This window comes from Larus michahellis, chromosome 6, assembly GCF_964199755.1.
Source record: "Larus michahellis chromosome 6, bLarMic1.1, whole genome shotgun sequence".
Taxonomy (NCBI): Eukaryota; Metazoa; Chordata; class Aves; order Charadriiformes; family Laridae; genus Larus; species Larus michahellis.
Window position 1 is genome coordinate 31,811,057 of NC_133901.1, and position 18,117 is coordinate 31,829,173.

At 47.8% G+C, this 18,117-nt stretch overlaps 1 protein-coding gene across 3 annotated transcripts in view; it reads left to right on the forward strand.

Annotated features, from left to right (window-relative positions):
* Positions 1-13,566, forward strand: part of AADAC (arylacetamide deacetylase) — a 44,605-nt gene extending 31,039 nt beyond the window's left edge. Inside the window, exons 1-5 of one of the 3 annotated variants that reach the window (XM_074591916.1) lie at positions 4,025-4,627; positions 10,180-10,402; positions 10,640-10,709; positions 11,042-11,213; positions 11,858-13,566. In XM_074591916.1, coding sequence (XP_074448017.1) covers positions 4,490-4,627; positions 10,180-10,402; positions 10,640-10,709; positions 11,042-11,213; positions 11,858-12,466 — 1,212 coding nt within the window. In that variant the 5' untranslated portion in view covers positions 4,025-4,489 and the 3' untranslated portion in view covers positions 12,467-13,566. Of the gene's footprint in view, positions 1-4,024; positions 4,628-10,179; positions 10,403-10,639; positions 10,710-11,041; positions 11,214-11,857 lie in introns of those variants that run through there. The other 2 variants (XM_074591917.1, XM_074591918.1) reach the window with 2 other exon arrangements.
* Positions 13,567-18,117: the final 4,551 nt, after the last annotated feature.

The window sequence follows — 18,117 nt, forward strand, 5'->3', positions numbered from 1 at the left end:
TTTACTAACTCTAGTGTTGCTTTTTATCCTTTCCCCTCTTTTTCGGAGTCTCTGGGTGACAGTCACAGCTGAGTGAGGAGGACTTACAGAACCACTGTTTCTCACTGGGCTTTTGAATGCCTTTGAATACAGTTGTTAGGTGGAAAGGAAAACTTTGGCAGTGCTGTACTGCCTCCTGGTGGCTTTTCAGTTTATTTCCTAAAATATTGTATTGGAATGAAAAAAATCACTTCGGCATATAGCATGACTAACTGGAGGATTTCTGCTTTTCCTGTTGTCCCCCTACGATGGCTGCAGCCATGAGCACCACCAGTGGCTGGCAGAGATGCCTGGGACATCTGGCTGCCTCCCGCTGTAGCTGGGGACAAGTTTCTGCCCTGCCAAGCTGGCTGCCCATGCCACCACCGGTCCCTGGGGCTTGTAGCTATTTTTTCCTGCATCCTCTTTCAATCCCATGTCTCCATCCGTTACTCCCTGGAGCCCTGCCCGGGTGGATCAGGCGCCAGCTGTCCCCTACCCAAGGTGTCTGTTCCCAGCGGGTGTGGGGCAGTGGTGTGCCCTGACCCTCTGCCACCCAGGTGGGTAACCAGAGCATGATGAACCTGTTCAGGCGTGGAGCCCGTGTGCTTCTTCCAGCCCTTGGCTGCTATTTTGGTAAGTCGTTACTCTGTACCCCAGTGAAGACGTGACCCTTCTCAGCGTCGATGTATAAAAACACTGTGGTCATCACAGGATCAAATTAGTGTCTATCTTTAACAGCGAGGCCACCCTGGCAGCCCCAGGGGTGCTGTCGCTGCCGGGAGCACCCCTCAGCCCAGCCAGCACCACGCTGGTGCCATGCCCAGCACGTGTGGTGGTGCACGGGCAGTGCAGACCCCTGCGGCACAGCCCAGGCAAGGACTGTGCTCAGAGCTGGGTGCCAGTGGGCCCCCAGAGGGTGGGCAAGGGCAGAGGAGGTCCCAGGAGAGGCTGCTCGGGGCCACCAATGCCCGTTAGTGTCCCTGGGCCAAGCCAGTCACAGGCCACCATCCAGTGTAACCCAAGGGTCGTCTGTCATCTGCCAAACATGTCCCACTGGGGCTCTGGGTACAAGAAACATTTAGACTATCAGTCTTGGAGAGTTGCATGTTGTTCATGCGAATGATATGCAAATTACCATCCCACAAAACAGCTGAAGGAAAAATTCAAGGCAGCGATGGGGTGAGCGAGGTGGGAAGTGTCTCCACTGGTGTGTATGGGTGACCTGCAGGAGCAGCACTACAGCTGGTAGAAAAAGGTAACCCGTGTTTTAAAACTGCAAGGATGTTGTTCAAGAAGAAGCAGAAAATTAAAAGACATGAAAGAAATGTAACGATTGATACACAAGTGTAATAAGCTTCTGGCGCTCTTGCATTTCACTGACAAAAAACCCCAAATGAGACCATGAGACCACCACTTTCCAGAGTGTGACATAAGGCACTCCTGTGTGCCTGCTTTAGGGCTGTACCCTGACCGCGGTGCAGCTACTGAACCTACACTAACAGACAAGGAAAAAGAGGTTTTTTTTTTTTTTTTTTCCTCGGACAGCCTTGCAAATGCTTTCTGCTTTGAAGAGGTTTATTTCCCGATGTGTTTTCCTAAAGCAAGCAGTTTCCTAGGGGTCCATCTGAGCAGAAATTGGTTGACCCGGGTGATTCTTTCGCAGTAATGTTGTGAGTGCAGTAAGTGGAAATGCAATAGGGGTGGAAGAGAGGTGAAGAGGTACTGCTGTTACGAACAGATGCAAGTTATAAGCCCACATATTTCTTCCTTCCAAACTGCATCTTGAAAATTCATTCTGATGTTGCAATGCTTATTTTTAGAAGGGCTGATTTATTGAGGCAGAGGTCAGTGTTGGGGCTAGTTCATGATTCTATGCCAGTCTTTCCACCACCATGCAGTACGGAGGGACAGGCCGTTCCCACTGTGACCATCCCTGTGGAGCCCACGGCAGTGGGGGTGCTGGCTCTGGGCAGGGCTACGCACTGGCTGCTCTTCTGTCCATTGCAGTGTTAGCCCTGGCTTTTAGTCCATTTACTTTAATTTTTTTCTTTCCTTATTTTCTGAAACACCAATGGGAATATATGAAATGTATGAATATATGAAAATGCTGCAGATAGGAAGGAGGGCATGCTGCGTGGCTCTTTGTTGGTACGCTATATGCTGGGAGAGCAGCAAAGCGAGGTTGGTTTGCTTTAGGAAGCAGTGAGTAGTGCGAGATTGTGGGATGCAGCAGTAAACTGGCAGTGGTGGGTGCTGGTGCAGGGCTGTGAAGAGCGGCAGCAGTGTGGAGGCAAGACGCTGAGTAATTGCTGCATGGGATTAATCTGCACTTTCATATTCGCATGTTTCATTTGGCACCTCATCCCCCCCATTTGAGGGGGTTCTTGTGCTGTCTCAGCTGGTCTCTTCTGCTGAAAGGGCTCTGAAAGGGCTCTGACCCAGATTGCTTTGGGTAAATGGTGAATTCAATGTATTATTCTCTTTATCCGGTACCACTGTGAATTAGGGTAGGCTGCTGTGGCGGTTCACGGGAGGGCAGGAGGGCTGGATCTGCCAGGAGATGAGGAGATGTTGGTGCCTGAAGGCTAAGCACTGTGAGCTCTTGCCTAAGCCAACAGCGACCTTGGGGTAAGGACAGTGCACAGCACGTGCTGTAAAGGCACAGCCGTAATTCAGCTGGTGGTTGGCATGGAAGAAGAGGTTGTAAACGGTCCTAAAATGCAACAAAATAAAAGACTGGTTTTGTGATAGTTCCAGGTCTTGCTATATCTTCCTCCATGCTGTTTGCCAGTGCAGAAACAGTAAGCGGTGCTCAAGCAGAGCTTGAGCTCATCTCGCTCCCGGGGAGGGACAGAGGGAGCACAGGGCTCCTTGCTCTTCAGCCGGCTGTGCTTCCTCTTCCCCTGTTGCCTGAAATCCAGCTCCTTTATCTGTGTTTTTGCCTCTTAGCCTCCAAAGTTTGCCGCTGAGAAGTGGGTGATCTGAGCTGTAGGAAAGAGAAGAGGGGTTTGCTGATCTGCGTGCCCACCCCGCGTGTGCACGCGTGTTAGCGTGTGTGTGCCTGCGGTGGATGCAGGCTCAGCCTTGCTGCTGCTTGGGCACGGGGCCAGGGCAACCTCACCACCCTTGCCTGGGTTCACCCACCCCCATCCCCAGCACCTGCACTGGCCTCCGGGAGAAGTGCAGGGACCGCAGAGGTGTGGTGGCTCTCGTTTTTGTTGGAGTGGTGTCAAGAATGTCAGGCTTTGACCTGTGCTGCAGAAGGACTGACAGGGGTGAACTGGATATCCCATCCTGGGCAGAGAAGGGATAGCACAGCTGGATTTTAAAAAAAGCCCAAACACTTGAATATTGTGCAGGTGCCTAGAACTTAAATAAAGAAAGCATTTCAAAGATTGACTAAGGCCTGCTCTTTCTCTGCATTTGGGCGGGTGACATACAGCTCAGCTTGCAGTCTTCTGTGATGCTTCGTGCTCTCTGGTCCTCCAAAGGGTGCTCCATCCCTAGGGGCTGTTCAGTGTGTGAGAGCAAGCGGCGGTGCTCCTTTGCAGTTGATAAAACTTCAGCAAAGGAAATAAATTTTAATTGATCTTTTCATCTTCTCAGTTAATCTTGAAAGCAGAGTTCCTGGTGCTGCCGTCATTCTTTTTACCCCTCCCTCTGCGTGTGTGCCTGTGCTTGTAGTGTTTCCCTAGTGGAATTATTGCTACCTGTTTGAGTCCACCCTGTGCAGAAGCGGTTGCTTCTGGGAGATGCATAGAAATCTCTTAATCCTGAGAACAGTAGCTATTAAATCTGATCTTTCAAATAGTAACCAGAAGCCCTGTAAAAGATTATGAGGTTTTTTTCTGCCAAACCTATTATTGCACAACTGCTTTGGTGTGTTAGTACAAGACGAAGGGTGTGCTTTGCCAAAGTAGGAGGTTCTTGGTATTGCCTGAGACACGACAGTGGGTTACACGCTGCTCGCTGCTGTAGTCTGATTCCACCGGGTATCTCTGTCAGCTGGGCTGCGTTTGAACTGCTGCATGATGAAGCAGCAACTAATAGCTCCTGAATATTCAATACATCCTTTTGCATTTGAGTGTTGCTTTGTGGCAGCCCTCAGTTTGCCGGCCACATTCTGTTCCTTATGTTTCAACTGCCGCTTTCCCCCTGAGCCCTTCTGCCAGCTGCCGTTGCCAAATGCAGGAAGGGGGGTGATGGGGACGGAGGATCCTCGGTGGTTAATCTGGGGTTGAAGTGTCAGCTCGGAGTGGTTGAACGCCTTGATGAAGAAACACGTTTTCTGGGGAGTTGCACGGCAGAGTAACCTCTGCCTGGGTGATCTGATGAGAAATCACCTCCTGGCCGGGAACCAAACAAAACATGGGATTAACTTTGCCCTATGCGTGTGCTGGCTTGTAGCTGTTAAGAGTCAGTGAGAGCGTTTAATCCGGTCAGTCTGGGAAGAGCGGTGCCTGTAGAGATGGGAGCCAAGCTGCTGTGCCTCTTCCTCGCCTCTGCCCTCATCGCTTACTACATCTACACTCCAATCCCCGAGGATGTTGAGGAGCCCTGGAAAGTGATGCTAATCACGGCTAGCTTCAGGGCTATGGGGCATCTGGTGAGTTTGGTGCTGGGCTTGGTGTGGGGCTGGCTGCAGAGCAGACGGCGTTCTCAGTGCCTCTATAGAGCTGAGATATGGAATATATATGTTATACCTACATGATATACATATATGGTGATATACATATATGGTAATATACTAAATGAAGGACAGAAGCATCTGAAATTAAGCATTAAATCTACTGTAACTATGACTATAAAGAAACTTAGAGAAGACTTAATTGTGCAGTCTTGAAAAAGAGGACACTCAGAGTAACTGGAAATGGGATATGGAATGTGAATATGGATAGATAAGTGCAAACAAGTTTATTTTGCTTTACAATCTTTTGCAGCTGGAGCACTGCTCCTTGAATTTTTCCTGTTTCTCAGAACCTGTGTATTGAGCTTCCTCTGAAGTATTGTATTGGGTGTCAGGGAGGGAAAACTAGAGCACTTCTTAAATACTATTGGTTTTTGTGGTTTCATAGAAATCTACCAGCAGAATAAGCCTAAAAACTACACAAAGCTAATTATAGGGGTGATAACGCTAGAGCATGTAGAAATTAAGCTATATATATAACTTTTTTGTAATACCACTGTAATCTTGCCTACCAAAAAATGGTATCTATCTAAGTAGCACAGAACCATATGTTGCAGACTGGAAAGGCAGTGGTATTATACCCTCTCTGTAGTTATATGGCAATATTTACTGACAACACAGTCCTTATGTCTTTCAATGCTATTTTTATATATACTGCATCCCTGGCTTCTGCTTCCTTTCAGTCATGTTATACAGCCATTTCAAACATATGTAAATAATCCATGAGGCTGCACACACAAATAATGGTGCCGTAGTTCCCACCTCTTAATAACATTAAACTGGGAGCTGTTTTGAATCTAGCCTGTACTTAATATGCAATGGTGGCTGCAGCAGTGTAATCAAAATCTAAAAACAAGGTCAAAGATGAAGGTTTGGGGGGAGGAGGGGAGCTGAGTGTTTCAGGCATCTTTCTGGGTGGCTACAAACATTTTGAGACTGCTTTTTTCTCCACCATAAAAAATACATTGAAAGGAGGAGGGTCTAAGGAGCCAGGAGAGAGAAGTTTCTAGTTTTGCTTGAGGGATGCCGCTGAAAGGCTTGTCCGCTGCAGGCGCAAACACAAACAGCACAGGGCTGTTTGCTCCAAAGTACATGAGGTTGGGACTTTGCCTTTCCTGTTGTTTCAGTTAAAATGTGGTGGGTGTGATTTTCAGAAGTCTGTGGGAGCCACTTCTTTTTTGATTTCTCTGGTGGAGGCAAAGGTGCATGTTTTCTTGGGATGTCTCCTAAACGTCACACTTCTGGACAGTATCTAACAGCCACTGTCAATCTCCAGAGCCATCCCTGTGTCAGACAGCCTGCGTTTGCAGTGCAGAGCTCTTGTTAGGTCTGTACAGCCAGCAGAAGGAGGAGGCAGAAGATTTCGTGTGTGTGTTTACTCATGGGCCCTTTGCTGCTTCCTTGTCTGTTTTGAACTTGCGGCTTGAGTCTTACAGGCTGAGAGGTGGGAGATGAAACAATGGTGAGAAAGAAACTGTAGTCTGCACTTCTGATGTGCTGCCTTGCTGCTTTCCCTGTTGGATCTTCTTTTGGAGGTAGCCTGCAAGCAGGGTATGTGCAGAGATAACTCATTTCCCCAGGAACGCTTCGTCTTTCGCTCGGTCAGACCTGTAGCCTTCAGCACAGCAGTGCTCAGCAAGTAGAAGCGTTTTCTCTCAGTGTTGGGCGATTGTGTGCTTTCGCTTTAACATGGAGTTGGCGTCTTTCGTGGCCGTGGCATTGGCTGCTTGTTAAGCCGCAGTCTGTTACCAGCAGCAGTGGCGCAGGGCAAGCGTGTTTTATAACTGTGCTCCAATCTCATGCAAAACTGTAATCCCAAGGGACTCTGATGGAGATAGCCTCCCTGCAGCTGCACTGGTGCAAATTAGATTTGAGATGGCTCTAAAGTCTCCTAAATACATTCTAAACAGTCATCCGATTATAGGGTAACAACTTATAATCACTTAATAGTAGGTCTAAATTTGCAGAGGGGACCCTGTTTTAATCTTTCTGATTCCCTGGTGTTGGTTTGAAAAAAGGGAAGTAATACAGCCACCGCCAGACGATCCTGAGCAAGAGGGTCCTCTCCAAGCTCCCAAAAGGACATGCCATGAAATGCCATCCTTTGTCATCTTTGCTTTAATAGGTCCTGGGGAGCTCTTCAGCTTCCTAGCCAAATTGTGAAGATTTTCTCCAGTTTCAGGTTTCCTGGCCTGGATGAGTTAATGGTTTGAATACAGCCTGTGCCAGTCCCAGGTTGTTTTCAAAGTCTCTTCTGGGCAGGGTACTGATTGCTGAGGCGCTCCAGAGCCAGTGGGAGGCTTGAGGTTAGGTCCTGCCCTGAGTTAGCCACGGGGCAGAATTGCAGCTGTGCCTGGTTTCACAGGTGTGCCTGGCCTGTGGCGTGCTGCAGAGTCCCTTCGTACCCATCTCATTGCAGAAAGGAGGCTGGGAGTGTCTCTCTTCGCATGTTTGTGTTAAAATGTCTACATGCTGTTTAGGTAGGGAATAGCCTGGAAGAATAATCCCATGCACAAATACAGGCTGGGCAGGGAATGGATGGAGAGCAGCTCTGAAGAGAAGGACTTGGGGGTGTTGGCGGATGAGAAGCTCAACAGGAGCCAGCAGTGTGCACTCACAGCCCAGAAACCCATCCGCATCCTGGGCTGCATCCCCAGCAGCGTGGCCAGCAGGGTGAGGGGGCGGATTCTGCCCCTCTGCTCCGCTCTGGGGAGACCTCCCTGCAGTGCTGCCTCCAGCTCTGGGGCCCCCAACATAAAAAGGACATGGACCTGTTGGAGCGGGTCCAGAGGAGACCACAAAGACAATGAGAGGCTGGAGCCCCTCTGCTGTGAGGACAGGCTGAGAGAGGTTGGGTTGTTCAGCCTAGAGAAGAGAAGGCTCCAGGGAGACCTTAGAGCCCCTTCCAGTCCCTAAAGGCGCTACAGGAGAGATGGGGAGGGACTCCTTATCAGGGAGGGGTGCCATAGGATGAGGGGGGACAGTTTTACACTGAAGGAGGGGAGATTTAGATGAGACATTAGGAAGGAATGCTTGACTGTGAGGGTGGTGAGACCCTGGCCCAGGTTGCCCAGAGAAGCTGTGGCTGCCCCATCCCTGGAGGTGTTCAAGGCCAGGCTGGATGGGGCTTTGAGCAGCCTGGTCTAGTGGGAGGTGTCCCTGCCCAGGGCAGGGGGGTTGGAACCAGATATGATCTTTAAGGTCCCTTCTAACTCAAACTGTTCCATGATTCTATGAATAAACTAGCCGGTTTCTGTGGTGGTTAAGCACAAAATCCTGCGTGTATTTTCAGAAAATACCACGTGCACACAGTGTAAGATAGAACGCATGAAGAAAGTATAGAATGCAATACAACATCTTTCTTCCTAGCTGAACTTTTCCCTGGCTGCAGTTGTGTGAAATCCTCCCAATGCTTCTTCTGTCCTTGGCCTTGGCTCCTCAGGAGCAGTAAAATCTGGATTAAAGCCCTTTGCAGCCCTGCCACAAACTATCTGCGTTCAGCTGATGGAAAGCTTCACAGGGAGGGTGCCTCCCCCTGTGCTATCGCCTGATCAGAGAAGTCAGCTGCTAAAAATCAGTGCCAGGCTCTCTGCCTGCCAAGGCACAGCTCCCTTCCTTGGAAATAAATTTTGGATTTTTTTTGTCCTTGCTGCCATGCTCCCCTTATGGAAGATGGAGAAAGTGATTGTGGAAAATGTTTTCCAAAGCACAAGGAACACAAAAACCCAAAGAGGTTCATTTTGCGCTTCCCCCATAACGTGCCATAATCTGAGCTCAGGGACAATGAGACTTTTCTGATGAGGGTATTATACAGACCTTTTGGGTTTATGTGGTATCTTAGAACTATCTTTATCTTAGAATAACTGTAATCTAATTGTTAGATTAACCCACAGAATTTCATAATTAATGTTTAAAACACAAATTTCAAAGGAAACTGCTTTAACAGTGTTAAGAGTTGGCAATTCCTTGGCTCGGAACTCCCTGAACCATATCACTTTTCTTCTGTCAGGGAATTTCTGTGGAGTTCATTGGGAAAGCTTTCCTTGCCCTTTCCATAGCTCTGCCTGGGGCACCGGTGGTCTCCCCTGCTCTCTCCCCTTGGAGTGCGGCACAGGGCTGGGGCTTCAGCACTGCTGTACAGCTGTGGTTGATTCAGGATTTCTGGGAAAAAGAACCTTTCAAAAAAGTTAACCCTATAGGTATTTTTTAATACCCCAGACTAATGCACTCATCAGGCAGACAGAGATCCCGGTTACCATCATCCTTATTTCCCCTCCTGGAGGATGCTCCTCCTCATCCCGTGGAGCCCATCTCCAGGTCAGGGAGTCAGTAGGATGGTCCTTGGTTGGAGTCGGGCTGAGCCAGCGCTGGGCGACGGCGGTGATGCCACACCAGAATTGTACTTCTGTCAGTTCATTCAGCAGGGGACTGCCTCACCGGCAGAGGGCTGGTGGAAATCACAGCATCGGTGGCAGGGTTATTCTTCACTTTTTACTGAGAAATATCAAACCAATGTAAGGAAAGGATTTGTGTGGCTCAGACAAAGCTGGATCATCCTCAAGGACAATGGAGCAGGGAATAGCTTCAGAATATATACCAGAACTATACCAGTGGCACATGTAGCATGACAAAATTTTGTCTCATCTGCTGACCATGTGGAACGGACAATAAACACACAACTCTGCTCTTGCTCTGCTATTCAGTAGGAGCATTTCTTCTTTAGATAGAGAAACATAGAGGTATGTAACTAATGGAATTGTTACACGTAAACTGAAGAAATTAAACAGAGCTAGACTGTGGTAAAGTGGCAAAAATATATTCTGCCTTCTTAACATCTCAAAGTAGAGAAAACTTTTCACTTTAATAATGTAACGGTACTCATTTCTAAATGATGCTCTTTGACTGCTGGGATGGAACTGATCATTAAAAATTATTGTGCAGCTTGAAGTCAAATTGCTATATCTTTTTTTTTTTGTGCCACCGGTGTCCTTGGCATCCTAAAAGTACCAGCTGCTTTTGCTTCTGGAGTTCATCTCAGGAGCAGCTATTACTTGGTGTTGTAGTAACTGTCTGGAAAGACGAGGAGATCTGACTCACTGAGCAGACCCTCGTCCTGGGTATCTGGAGGTTTCAGCTGATTCTGCTTTCTTCCACACCCTTTGTAGCATCCTTGATGCCCTCTGTGCCTGTGCTTCTGGTCATTGTCTCGGCAATGACAAGTGGTGTCCCCTGGGCTGCCTGCCAGCCACTGAACTTCACACGGAGGTGATGGGAGATGAGGAGGGAGTTGAGCAGCTCAAGCTGGACAGTGTGAGACTGTGACTCCTCCAAGCCAGCAGCATTTGACTTAGTGACTTTTATAACAACCTTACAGGCTTGTACAGAGTATCAAATGGCTTTATGGACCTTTAATGTCTGAGAGTAACTGAGGCTGTATTTAAAATACCATTTTCCCTTGACTCGGGCTTCAGGCTGAGGTTGCTGATCGGCTGGGGATGATGCACTATATGGATGCCCTGATGCTGCTCACAGCTGCCGAGTATGTTGCACCCACATCTGATGAAAACATCACTGTGACAGACACAGAGTTCAGCAATGTTGCCGTCCGGCTGTACCTGCCCAGAAGGGCATCTGATGGGCTGAGAAGGGCAGTGATCTACTTCCATGGTGGAGGATGGTGTGTAGGAGATGCAGGTGAGCTCTTCTGTCAGTACCAGGGTGCCATACGGAAGATCCCAACGTGTTAAGCGTTGCCTTTTGTTTTATGGAAGTTGACATAAAGATGGTCAGGGAACTGGTATTTCACCAGTTAAAACCCAGTGGAGGTTTTGGAAATCACCTGAAAGCTTCTGCAAAGAGGAACATGCTGCGATATATGTGTCTGTTCTTAAATGTACTGGAGTATATTCTAAGTGACTCATTTCATTTCAGGCATGAAATCCTATGATCATCTGACAAGGTGGACTTCAAATATGTTAAATGCTGTCGTGGTATCAGTCAAGTAAGAGAGATTCTCTTTCTAGATGGGATGAGGGTTTGGAATTAATCTGTTTAAATAATTCTAATTTTTTTACTGTGTGCTTTCCTGCTAGCTTTAAGTATTTGTAAACAGAAGCTGTCAAGGTTGCAGTGGTTGAATTGTGGTTGGTAGTTATTTTGGATATTGCTTTATGAAGCTGGGTGGGCAATAAATTATTTGATCCTCCAGCATAGACAGATAGTTCCCATTTCTCTGGACACAGAAAATAAAACATTCCCCACTAGGGCAGATGTTAGCAAGCCTTTCTCTTTGCTAATGGCAGGAAGTAACACGCTTCTGCTTGCCTCCAACAGTTACAGGTTGGCACCTAAATACCGTTTTCCGGTTCAATTTGAAGATGTGTATTCAGTAACGAAGTTTTTCCTCCAGAGCAGCGTCCTCTCCCAGTATGGGGTAGACCCAGATCGGATCTGTGTAGCAGGAGACAGTGCAGGTGGCAACTTAGCTGCAGCTGTGGCACAACAGGTAAAAAAAAAAAAAAAAAAAAAAAAAGCTGGTTTGCTAGTTCAATTTTTATTTTTTGTCAGTTCACAAACACAAAAGACTAACAAAAGCCTCTGCTCAAAGCAAATGCACCTCCCAAATGTCTGTCGTGGTCTGGGTGCACACGCACACCTGCGTCACGCAGCCTGCAGGACTGTCAGTGGGGGCTCGGAGCTTCCAGGCAAGTAAATTTACTTGAGCCATTTAACGGCATCGAAGTAGCTTTGATGCCATGATGTCCTCCAAAGCTTTATACCCTCAAAAAAGTCTCTCTGCCCTATAATTAGGGCATATATCACTCTATGCTTAAGCACATTTTGACTGGTTTAGGTATGTTGTTTGAAAAAGGAATTTTAGCAATTTGACTCATAGATGTAAATAGCAGCAAAAAAAAGAAAAAAATAGCGTACTAGATGTTCTAGTGTCATCTCATCACACACAGTTCAGTGCCTTTTGACCTTCTCTCTCAGGTTTATAACGTCAGTGCAATGTTGTTGCTCTCTTAAGACATTATTTGGATTGTAATGAATCTCACTTGGAAAGGTTGTGAATTTGCCGTGGACACTGAAAAGGCAGAAGTCACTTTTTAACTAACTTTTTGTAATTATTTCTTTTTAATTCTACAGCTGTTAAAGGATTCTGAAGTTAAAACTAAACTCAAAGTCCAGGCTTTGGTTTACCCTGCTCTTCAAACCCTTGACATGAATTTGCCATCTTACCAAGAAAATGAATACAAGCCCATTTTACCCAAGTTGCTTATGGTCAAGTTCTGGAGTGAATATTTCACTTCCGATTCATCTCTCAGGGAGGCGATGGCTTCCAACAGGCACGTCCCAGTTGAATCGAGCCACTTATTTCACTTTGTAAACTGGAGCAATTTGCTGCCTGAAGAACTGAAGAAAGATTGTGTTTATACCAGTCCCACCTACGGAAGCTCCGAGCTCGCTCAGAAGTACCCGGGGTTTCTGGATACCCGGGCGGCCCCGCTGCTGGCGAGCGATGCCCAGCTCCGCGGGCTGCCCCTCACCTACATCCTCACCTGCGAGCATGACGTCTTACGGGATGATGGAGTCATGTATGCTGAGCGTCTCCGGGCAGCGGGCGTTTCTGTCACGCATGATCATGCCAAGGACGCCTTTCATGGGGCGATGATGTTTGTCTCGAGTCCAGCTGAGTTAGCTGTAGGGCACCGGCTGCTGAAGAGATATATTGAGTGGTTAAATGACAATCTATGAATCGAAAATGTTTCTCTAGTGTACCCGGCTCATGTTTACTTGGTGCGATTGAGGAGCATAAGAGAATAGGAGTTATGTGAGTTTCTGGGTGTGATTGCCATCTTCGTTGTGTTGCCCTGCAGCGTCTGGATTGCAGCGTTTCTCATCATCTCTGGCGGGAACATCGGTCTGATTCTAACCTAAGTGTTCTTTCGGTGCTGTTGTCTGAGCTCAGAACCCCATAAACCACCAGGCTGCCCTGGGATTTCTCTCCTGGCCAAGACCAGAAGGGCTGGTGTGCCTGACCCTGCCCACTCGCTGCCTGGGCTTGTGGGCCTGTGGGACTTGATCTCTCGTGCTGGTTGCTTCTTGTTTCTTCCTATCACAATGTCTTCATATCACAGGCCTGTGCAAATGGGCAAGGTCACCATTTGCACATGAGAGGTGCTTGGTGGCACCTTGCTCCCTATCCCCTTTGGCATAGGATTAGGATATCCCTATCCCACCTTTGTCCTGTGGGACAAGCCGGTGAGGCCCCGCTGCCACCACCGGGCGATGGGGTTGAGCGGAGGTGCAAGGACCCAACTTGATGAAGTCCTCAACAGCTTGTGAAACCCTGCCCATCGCACGTGGCTGCTGGGCTTGTGCAGTAGTCTCTCTCCAGCACAGCTCAAGGGAAGCGCTTGAAAAACCAAATGGGATGGCTGTAACAGTGCAAAGGTTTGGGGTTTTCAGTTTTGCTTGTTTTTTTTAAAAAGTATCTGTCTTACTCAGTAATCGCTTTAATAGCTATACTACAAGGAAATAGCCTAACAAAACGTCACTGGATATTCCTCAGATAAAGGAAGACTATGAAGGTCGTAGCCTTACAATAGCACTGCTGTATGTTTTATGCTCCACTTATCAAATAAGTGTTCTAATGATCCTTAAAATTGTTTAGCGGTTCTTACATATGAATTTTTAAAAAGAAAATTATCTTAGTAGCCCTATAGCCTTGAAAAAGAAACACAATTCAGCTTGAATGACTATCTTCTATATAAATGTTTTATGCAGTAAATATATACCCTAAAAATTCTGAATGATGAATACAAAAATTAAACTTGTCTTTGATTCCAATGCGATGTACTTTTGTCACTCGAGTATCCCATTTATCAGAAAGGAATAACGAGTTGGCTTTAGTACACATGGTAGCTATTGCAAACAACCAGGACCAAACCCAGGGAGATGTTGTTTTACTTCTGCTGTTACTGTTAATGTGAATCCTAAGTAAAGTGTGACTGTGCTTATTGAAGAGAGAAACAGAAGTGGCTGAGTAGGTACATGTTATCAGCAAAAGGATGCTGAAGCTTTTGCTGGGGCTGGAGAGCAGCGGGGAGCTGAGCCTGGCTGTGGGGAGGGCTGGGCTCCTGCTCGCCCCAGGAGACGGGTCAGAACACTGGGTTTGGTGTCGCAGCAGGAGCGTTACGTTTCTGTGCTGCTGAATCCATCCTTGAAATAGCGAGTGCCTTGATGATAGCATACCAACCATAAAATGTACCATGGGATTAAAAAGCATCACATATAACCCCCGTGCACAGCATTGCAATGTGTTTGTACGTTCTCAGGACACAGAATTATTGAGGTTGGAAAATGTGTTCATGCAAGCTCCCAGTGTACTTGGGAAGTTATTTCTCACAGTGCTCTCCATAATGCTGCTGGCAGGTCCCAGCTCTTGCCCGTGAGACTGGCGTCCCATCTGCTGGCAGCAGATATCTTGACTGGAGTTTCATTTGTCATTGGGGATTAATTAACAGCAGTTTATTATTCCTGAGGAAGTAGGGTTTTGCAGTTTTGCCTCAGTAACACCTTTGGTCTGACTTTCTATATAGTATTAGGGTCATGTCCACAAAAATATTCCTTGGGTAGGGTGTTTCCCATGCTGTAAGTGCTAGTGGGATGAACAGAGTTGGCCTTTAGTCACTCTAAGCGATCCTTTCTCTGTGTCCTACAGGCTGCTTTATTCTTTCTTCTATATAAACAGCAGAAAAAGACTTGATTAAGAGAATTTTTAGAGGGGACAGTTATTTTGTATGTGTCACAGAGGACATGCACAAAGCTGGGATATAAAAGCAGGCATCCCTCAGTGATTACACTGCTGTCACTGGTATTGGCTTTGATTGTTTTCTTTCCCTGCAGGTACTGGGACATCGCTGATAAAACAGTGTTAGTCTGAAGTGTTGGGGAAAGCTCACCACCCATCACTCAGTTGGTGACAAGGACTAGCACAACAAGCAGGAGGGACGTTGGTCCTAGCAGACTGAAGAGCTGGGGACGTGCTGCCAGGGCAGCCCAGGTGGCCTGAAAGCACAGTGGGACCCTGGGCAGGGATCCATCCTTCCCCGGGCAGGGGAGGCTTTCCCTCCCTTCAGTGGGTGCATGCCACTGAAGGAGCATGCCACTGAAGCATGCCCGCCTTGAAGGGGAAAACCTGGGACACCCTCCTTGCCCGCGTGGCCACTGATGTGGTGTTTCCTCTGTTGTGGCCCAGGCATCAGCTGCAGCAGGGGCATGGGGAGCACCTGATGCTGTGAGAGCAACGGGGTCTGTGGGGTGGGCACTACTACCCCTGTCTTTGCACCCTGAGCAGGGCTCTTGGTCCTTCCTGTGCTTCCCTGATGCACGCGTAGCACAGTGTGTGTGCAGCTCCTGGCAAACCCTGGGGAAGGCTTTGGATGTGGGTCCTGGCATTTCCTCTGTTGCTTCAGACAACTCATAGAAGCATAGAATGGTTTAGATTGGAAGGGACCTTAAAGACCATCCAGTTCCAACCCCCTGCCCTGGGCAGGGACACCTCCCACTAGACCAAGTTTCTCAAAGCCCCATCCAGCCTGGCCTTGAACACCTCCAGGGATGGGGCAGCCACAGCTTCTCTGGGCAACCTGGGCCAGGGTCTCGCCACCCTCCCCATCTTTCCTGTAGCCCCTTTAGGGACTGGAGGGGACTCTAAGGTCTCCCTGGAGCCTTCTCTTCTCTAGGCTGAACAACTCCAATTATCTCAGTCTATCTTCATAGTAGAGGTGCTCCAGCCTCTAATCGTCTTTGTGGCCTCCTCTGGACCTGCTCCAACAGGTCCATGTCCTTTTTATGTTGGGGGCCCCAGAGCTGGAGGCAGCACTGCAGGGGGGTCTCCCCAGAGCGGAGCAGAGGGGCAGAATCCGCCCCCTCACCCTGCTGGCCACGCTGCTGGGGAGGCAGCCCAGGATGCCGATGGGTTTCTGGGCTGTGAGTGCACATTGCTGGCTCCTGTTGAGCTTCTCATCCACCAACACCCCCAAGTCCTTCTCTTCAGAGCTGCTCTCCATCCATTCCCTGCCCAGCCAGTGTTTGTGCATGGGATTGCCCTGACCCAAGTGCAGGACCTTGCCCTTGGCCTTGTTGAGTTTCATGAGGTTCACATGGGCCCATCTCTCATGGGACTATACTCATGGGAGGCACTGGAAGGGCTGACGAGACAGTTATTGGATGAGAAGGAGCCTGGGGAGGCAGTGAAGGAGGAGGTGAAACCATGTCTGAAGGGTAAATGCTGAAATTAGTGGAGAATCTAGTGGAGCAGGTATCAAGGGGATAAAGCAGTGGAGATGTTGGCAGTGAGAGGAACAGCGTGAAAGACACTTCCAGAAATGATCTTTCTTACCTTTAGAAATGTTTTATACCTGTAAGGTAGTAGAAAAATGTATGCTCTAAGCAAAAATGCTCCAGTATTACTAACCTCCCACTGTGTTTTTATAGGATTCTGCTTGGAACAAGAAGTAAATGTCTCTTAACCACCAGCACCTAAATATGGATTCATGATTGATTGGACCATATAAGCTATTAATTAGGTTCCTGAAGTAGACTTTTTGAGTTGGAAATGCTTGGTGCGGCACAAAACGTGACAGTGAAAATTGCAACATCAGCGTCTCTGGCAAGAGTGGCTGAAGCCACAGTGAGCAACTTATTTATCCAGAGCAGAAAACAGTAAAAACCACCCCAAGGGAAGGATTTGTTCAGTCTCCCAATAGAGATGGAAATGAAATTTGGTGTTTGATAGTAAACAAAACACAACTTGGCAAATAGTTTTGGTTTTCTAGTATTTTTGGAACTGTTGATTATGTTGGTCCCTGTCGGCAAATTCAGTTTAAGGCCCAATCCCATTGGTGTTGCTTAGCATATTCGTTATTTTCATTAACCTGGTTCTGGCTGGGATAGAGTTAATTTTTGTCCTAGTAGCTGCTGTGTTTTGGATTTAGTATGAGAATAATGTTGATAACACATTGTTTCAGTTGTTGCTGAGTAATGCTTATGTTAAGTCAAGGACTCTTTCGGCTTCCCACAGAAGCTGAGAAGGAGCATAGACAGAAGATGGCCAAAGCAACATTCCATAGCACAGACATCATGCTTGGTATAAAAATGGGGGTTGGCCGGGCGTGGGGATCCCTGATTGCTGCTCAGGACAAGCTGGGCAGCTGATCATCGGGTGGTGAGAGCAATTATATTGTGTCACTTTGTTTTATCTATTCTTTTACCATTATCATCATCAACTCCGGTGTTACTGTTCTATTAAACTGTCTTTATCTCAAGCCATAAGTTTCCTTCTCCTTTTTTCTCCCTCTTCTCCCTGCCCCACTGTGGTGGTGGGGGTACGAGTGAGTGAACAGCTGTGTGGTCCTAGTTGCTGGCTGGGGTTAAACCACTTCACAGAAGCAGTTTCAAAGGCTCCCGTTCAGTGTTAACCCATAAAGCTGTGCTGTTTTGTTTCTTCACGCTGAGGTTAACCTGGAGCCCCAGGCGGAATGCTCCCCAGCAGAGGACAGCACCTCTCAAACCTGTGAGGAGAACCCCGACCTGCCTCCCGGTGTTGCTTATCTGACACCAATACGGGACCCCCAACTGTTGGCAACAACAAAAACTGCTGCAGAGAGAGCCTTTAACTCAGGCACTCCTTCTTGATAAGCCTCCCGGTAGCCAATGTCATTACAGGTGCCAGCTCACGTGACTAAGAGAGCTTCGCTAATTCTCTGGCTTCAACATAATCAAGGTTAAGAAAACTGCTTAGAAACAAAACGAATCCATGCAATATTCATAGAGAATGTTAATCTGGGGCAAAAATCTAAACACATTGATATCACATTAAGACTACTTGAACTATAACAGTTGTAAGACATTTTTGAAATGTCTTTTTCTTTGAAACATTTGTGCCTTGCCGTACATTGTTTTTTCTTGAGGGAGATCACGTTTCGGGCTAGACAAGGATTGTGACCTGCCCTCCTTCCCTGCCTCTGCTGCAGCTTTGGTGTCCCCGGGGTGCTGGAGCGTGCCCCTGGGCAGAGCCCTGCAGGGACCCCCCGCCCGGCCCTTGGCACTGTGCGAGAAGGAGAGACCTTCCTGGCCCTGGGGTAGCAGGGGCAGGGTCTGGGGGTCAGGGGAGAGATGCGGGGGTCCCAGCCATTGCTCGGCTCTCCCGGCAGCACCCTGGCCCTGCAGCTGGAGGGGGGACCACCACCAGCAAAGCTGAAAAAAAAAAAAAAAAAAAAAACCCAACAAAATGAAAAGTTGTATTTTGCACTTTTCAGCCTCAGCTGTTGGGTATGGTTTATACGAATCCACTAATAGTGAAAGTGCTGAGGTGGAATTAGTTATTAATTACCTGTGAA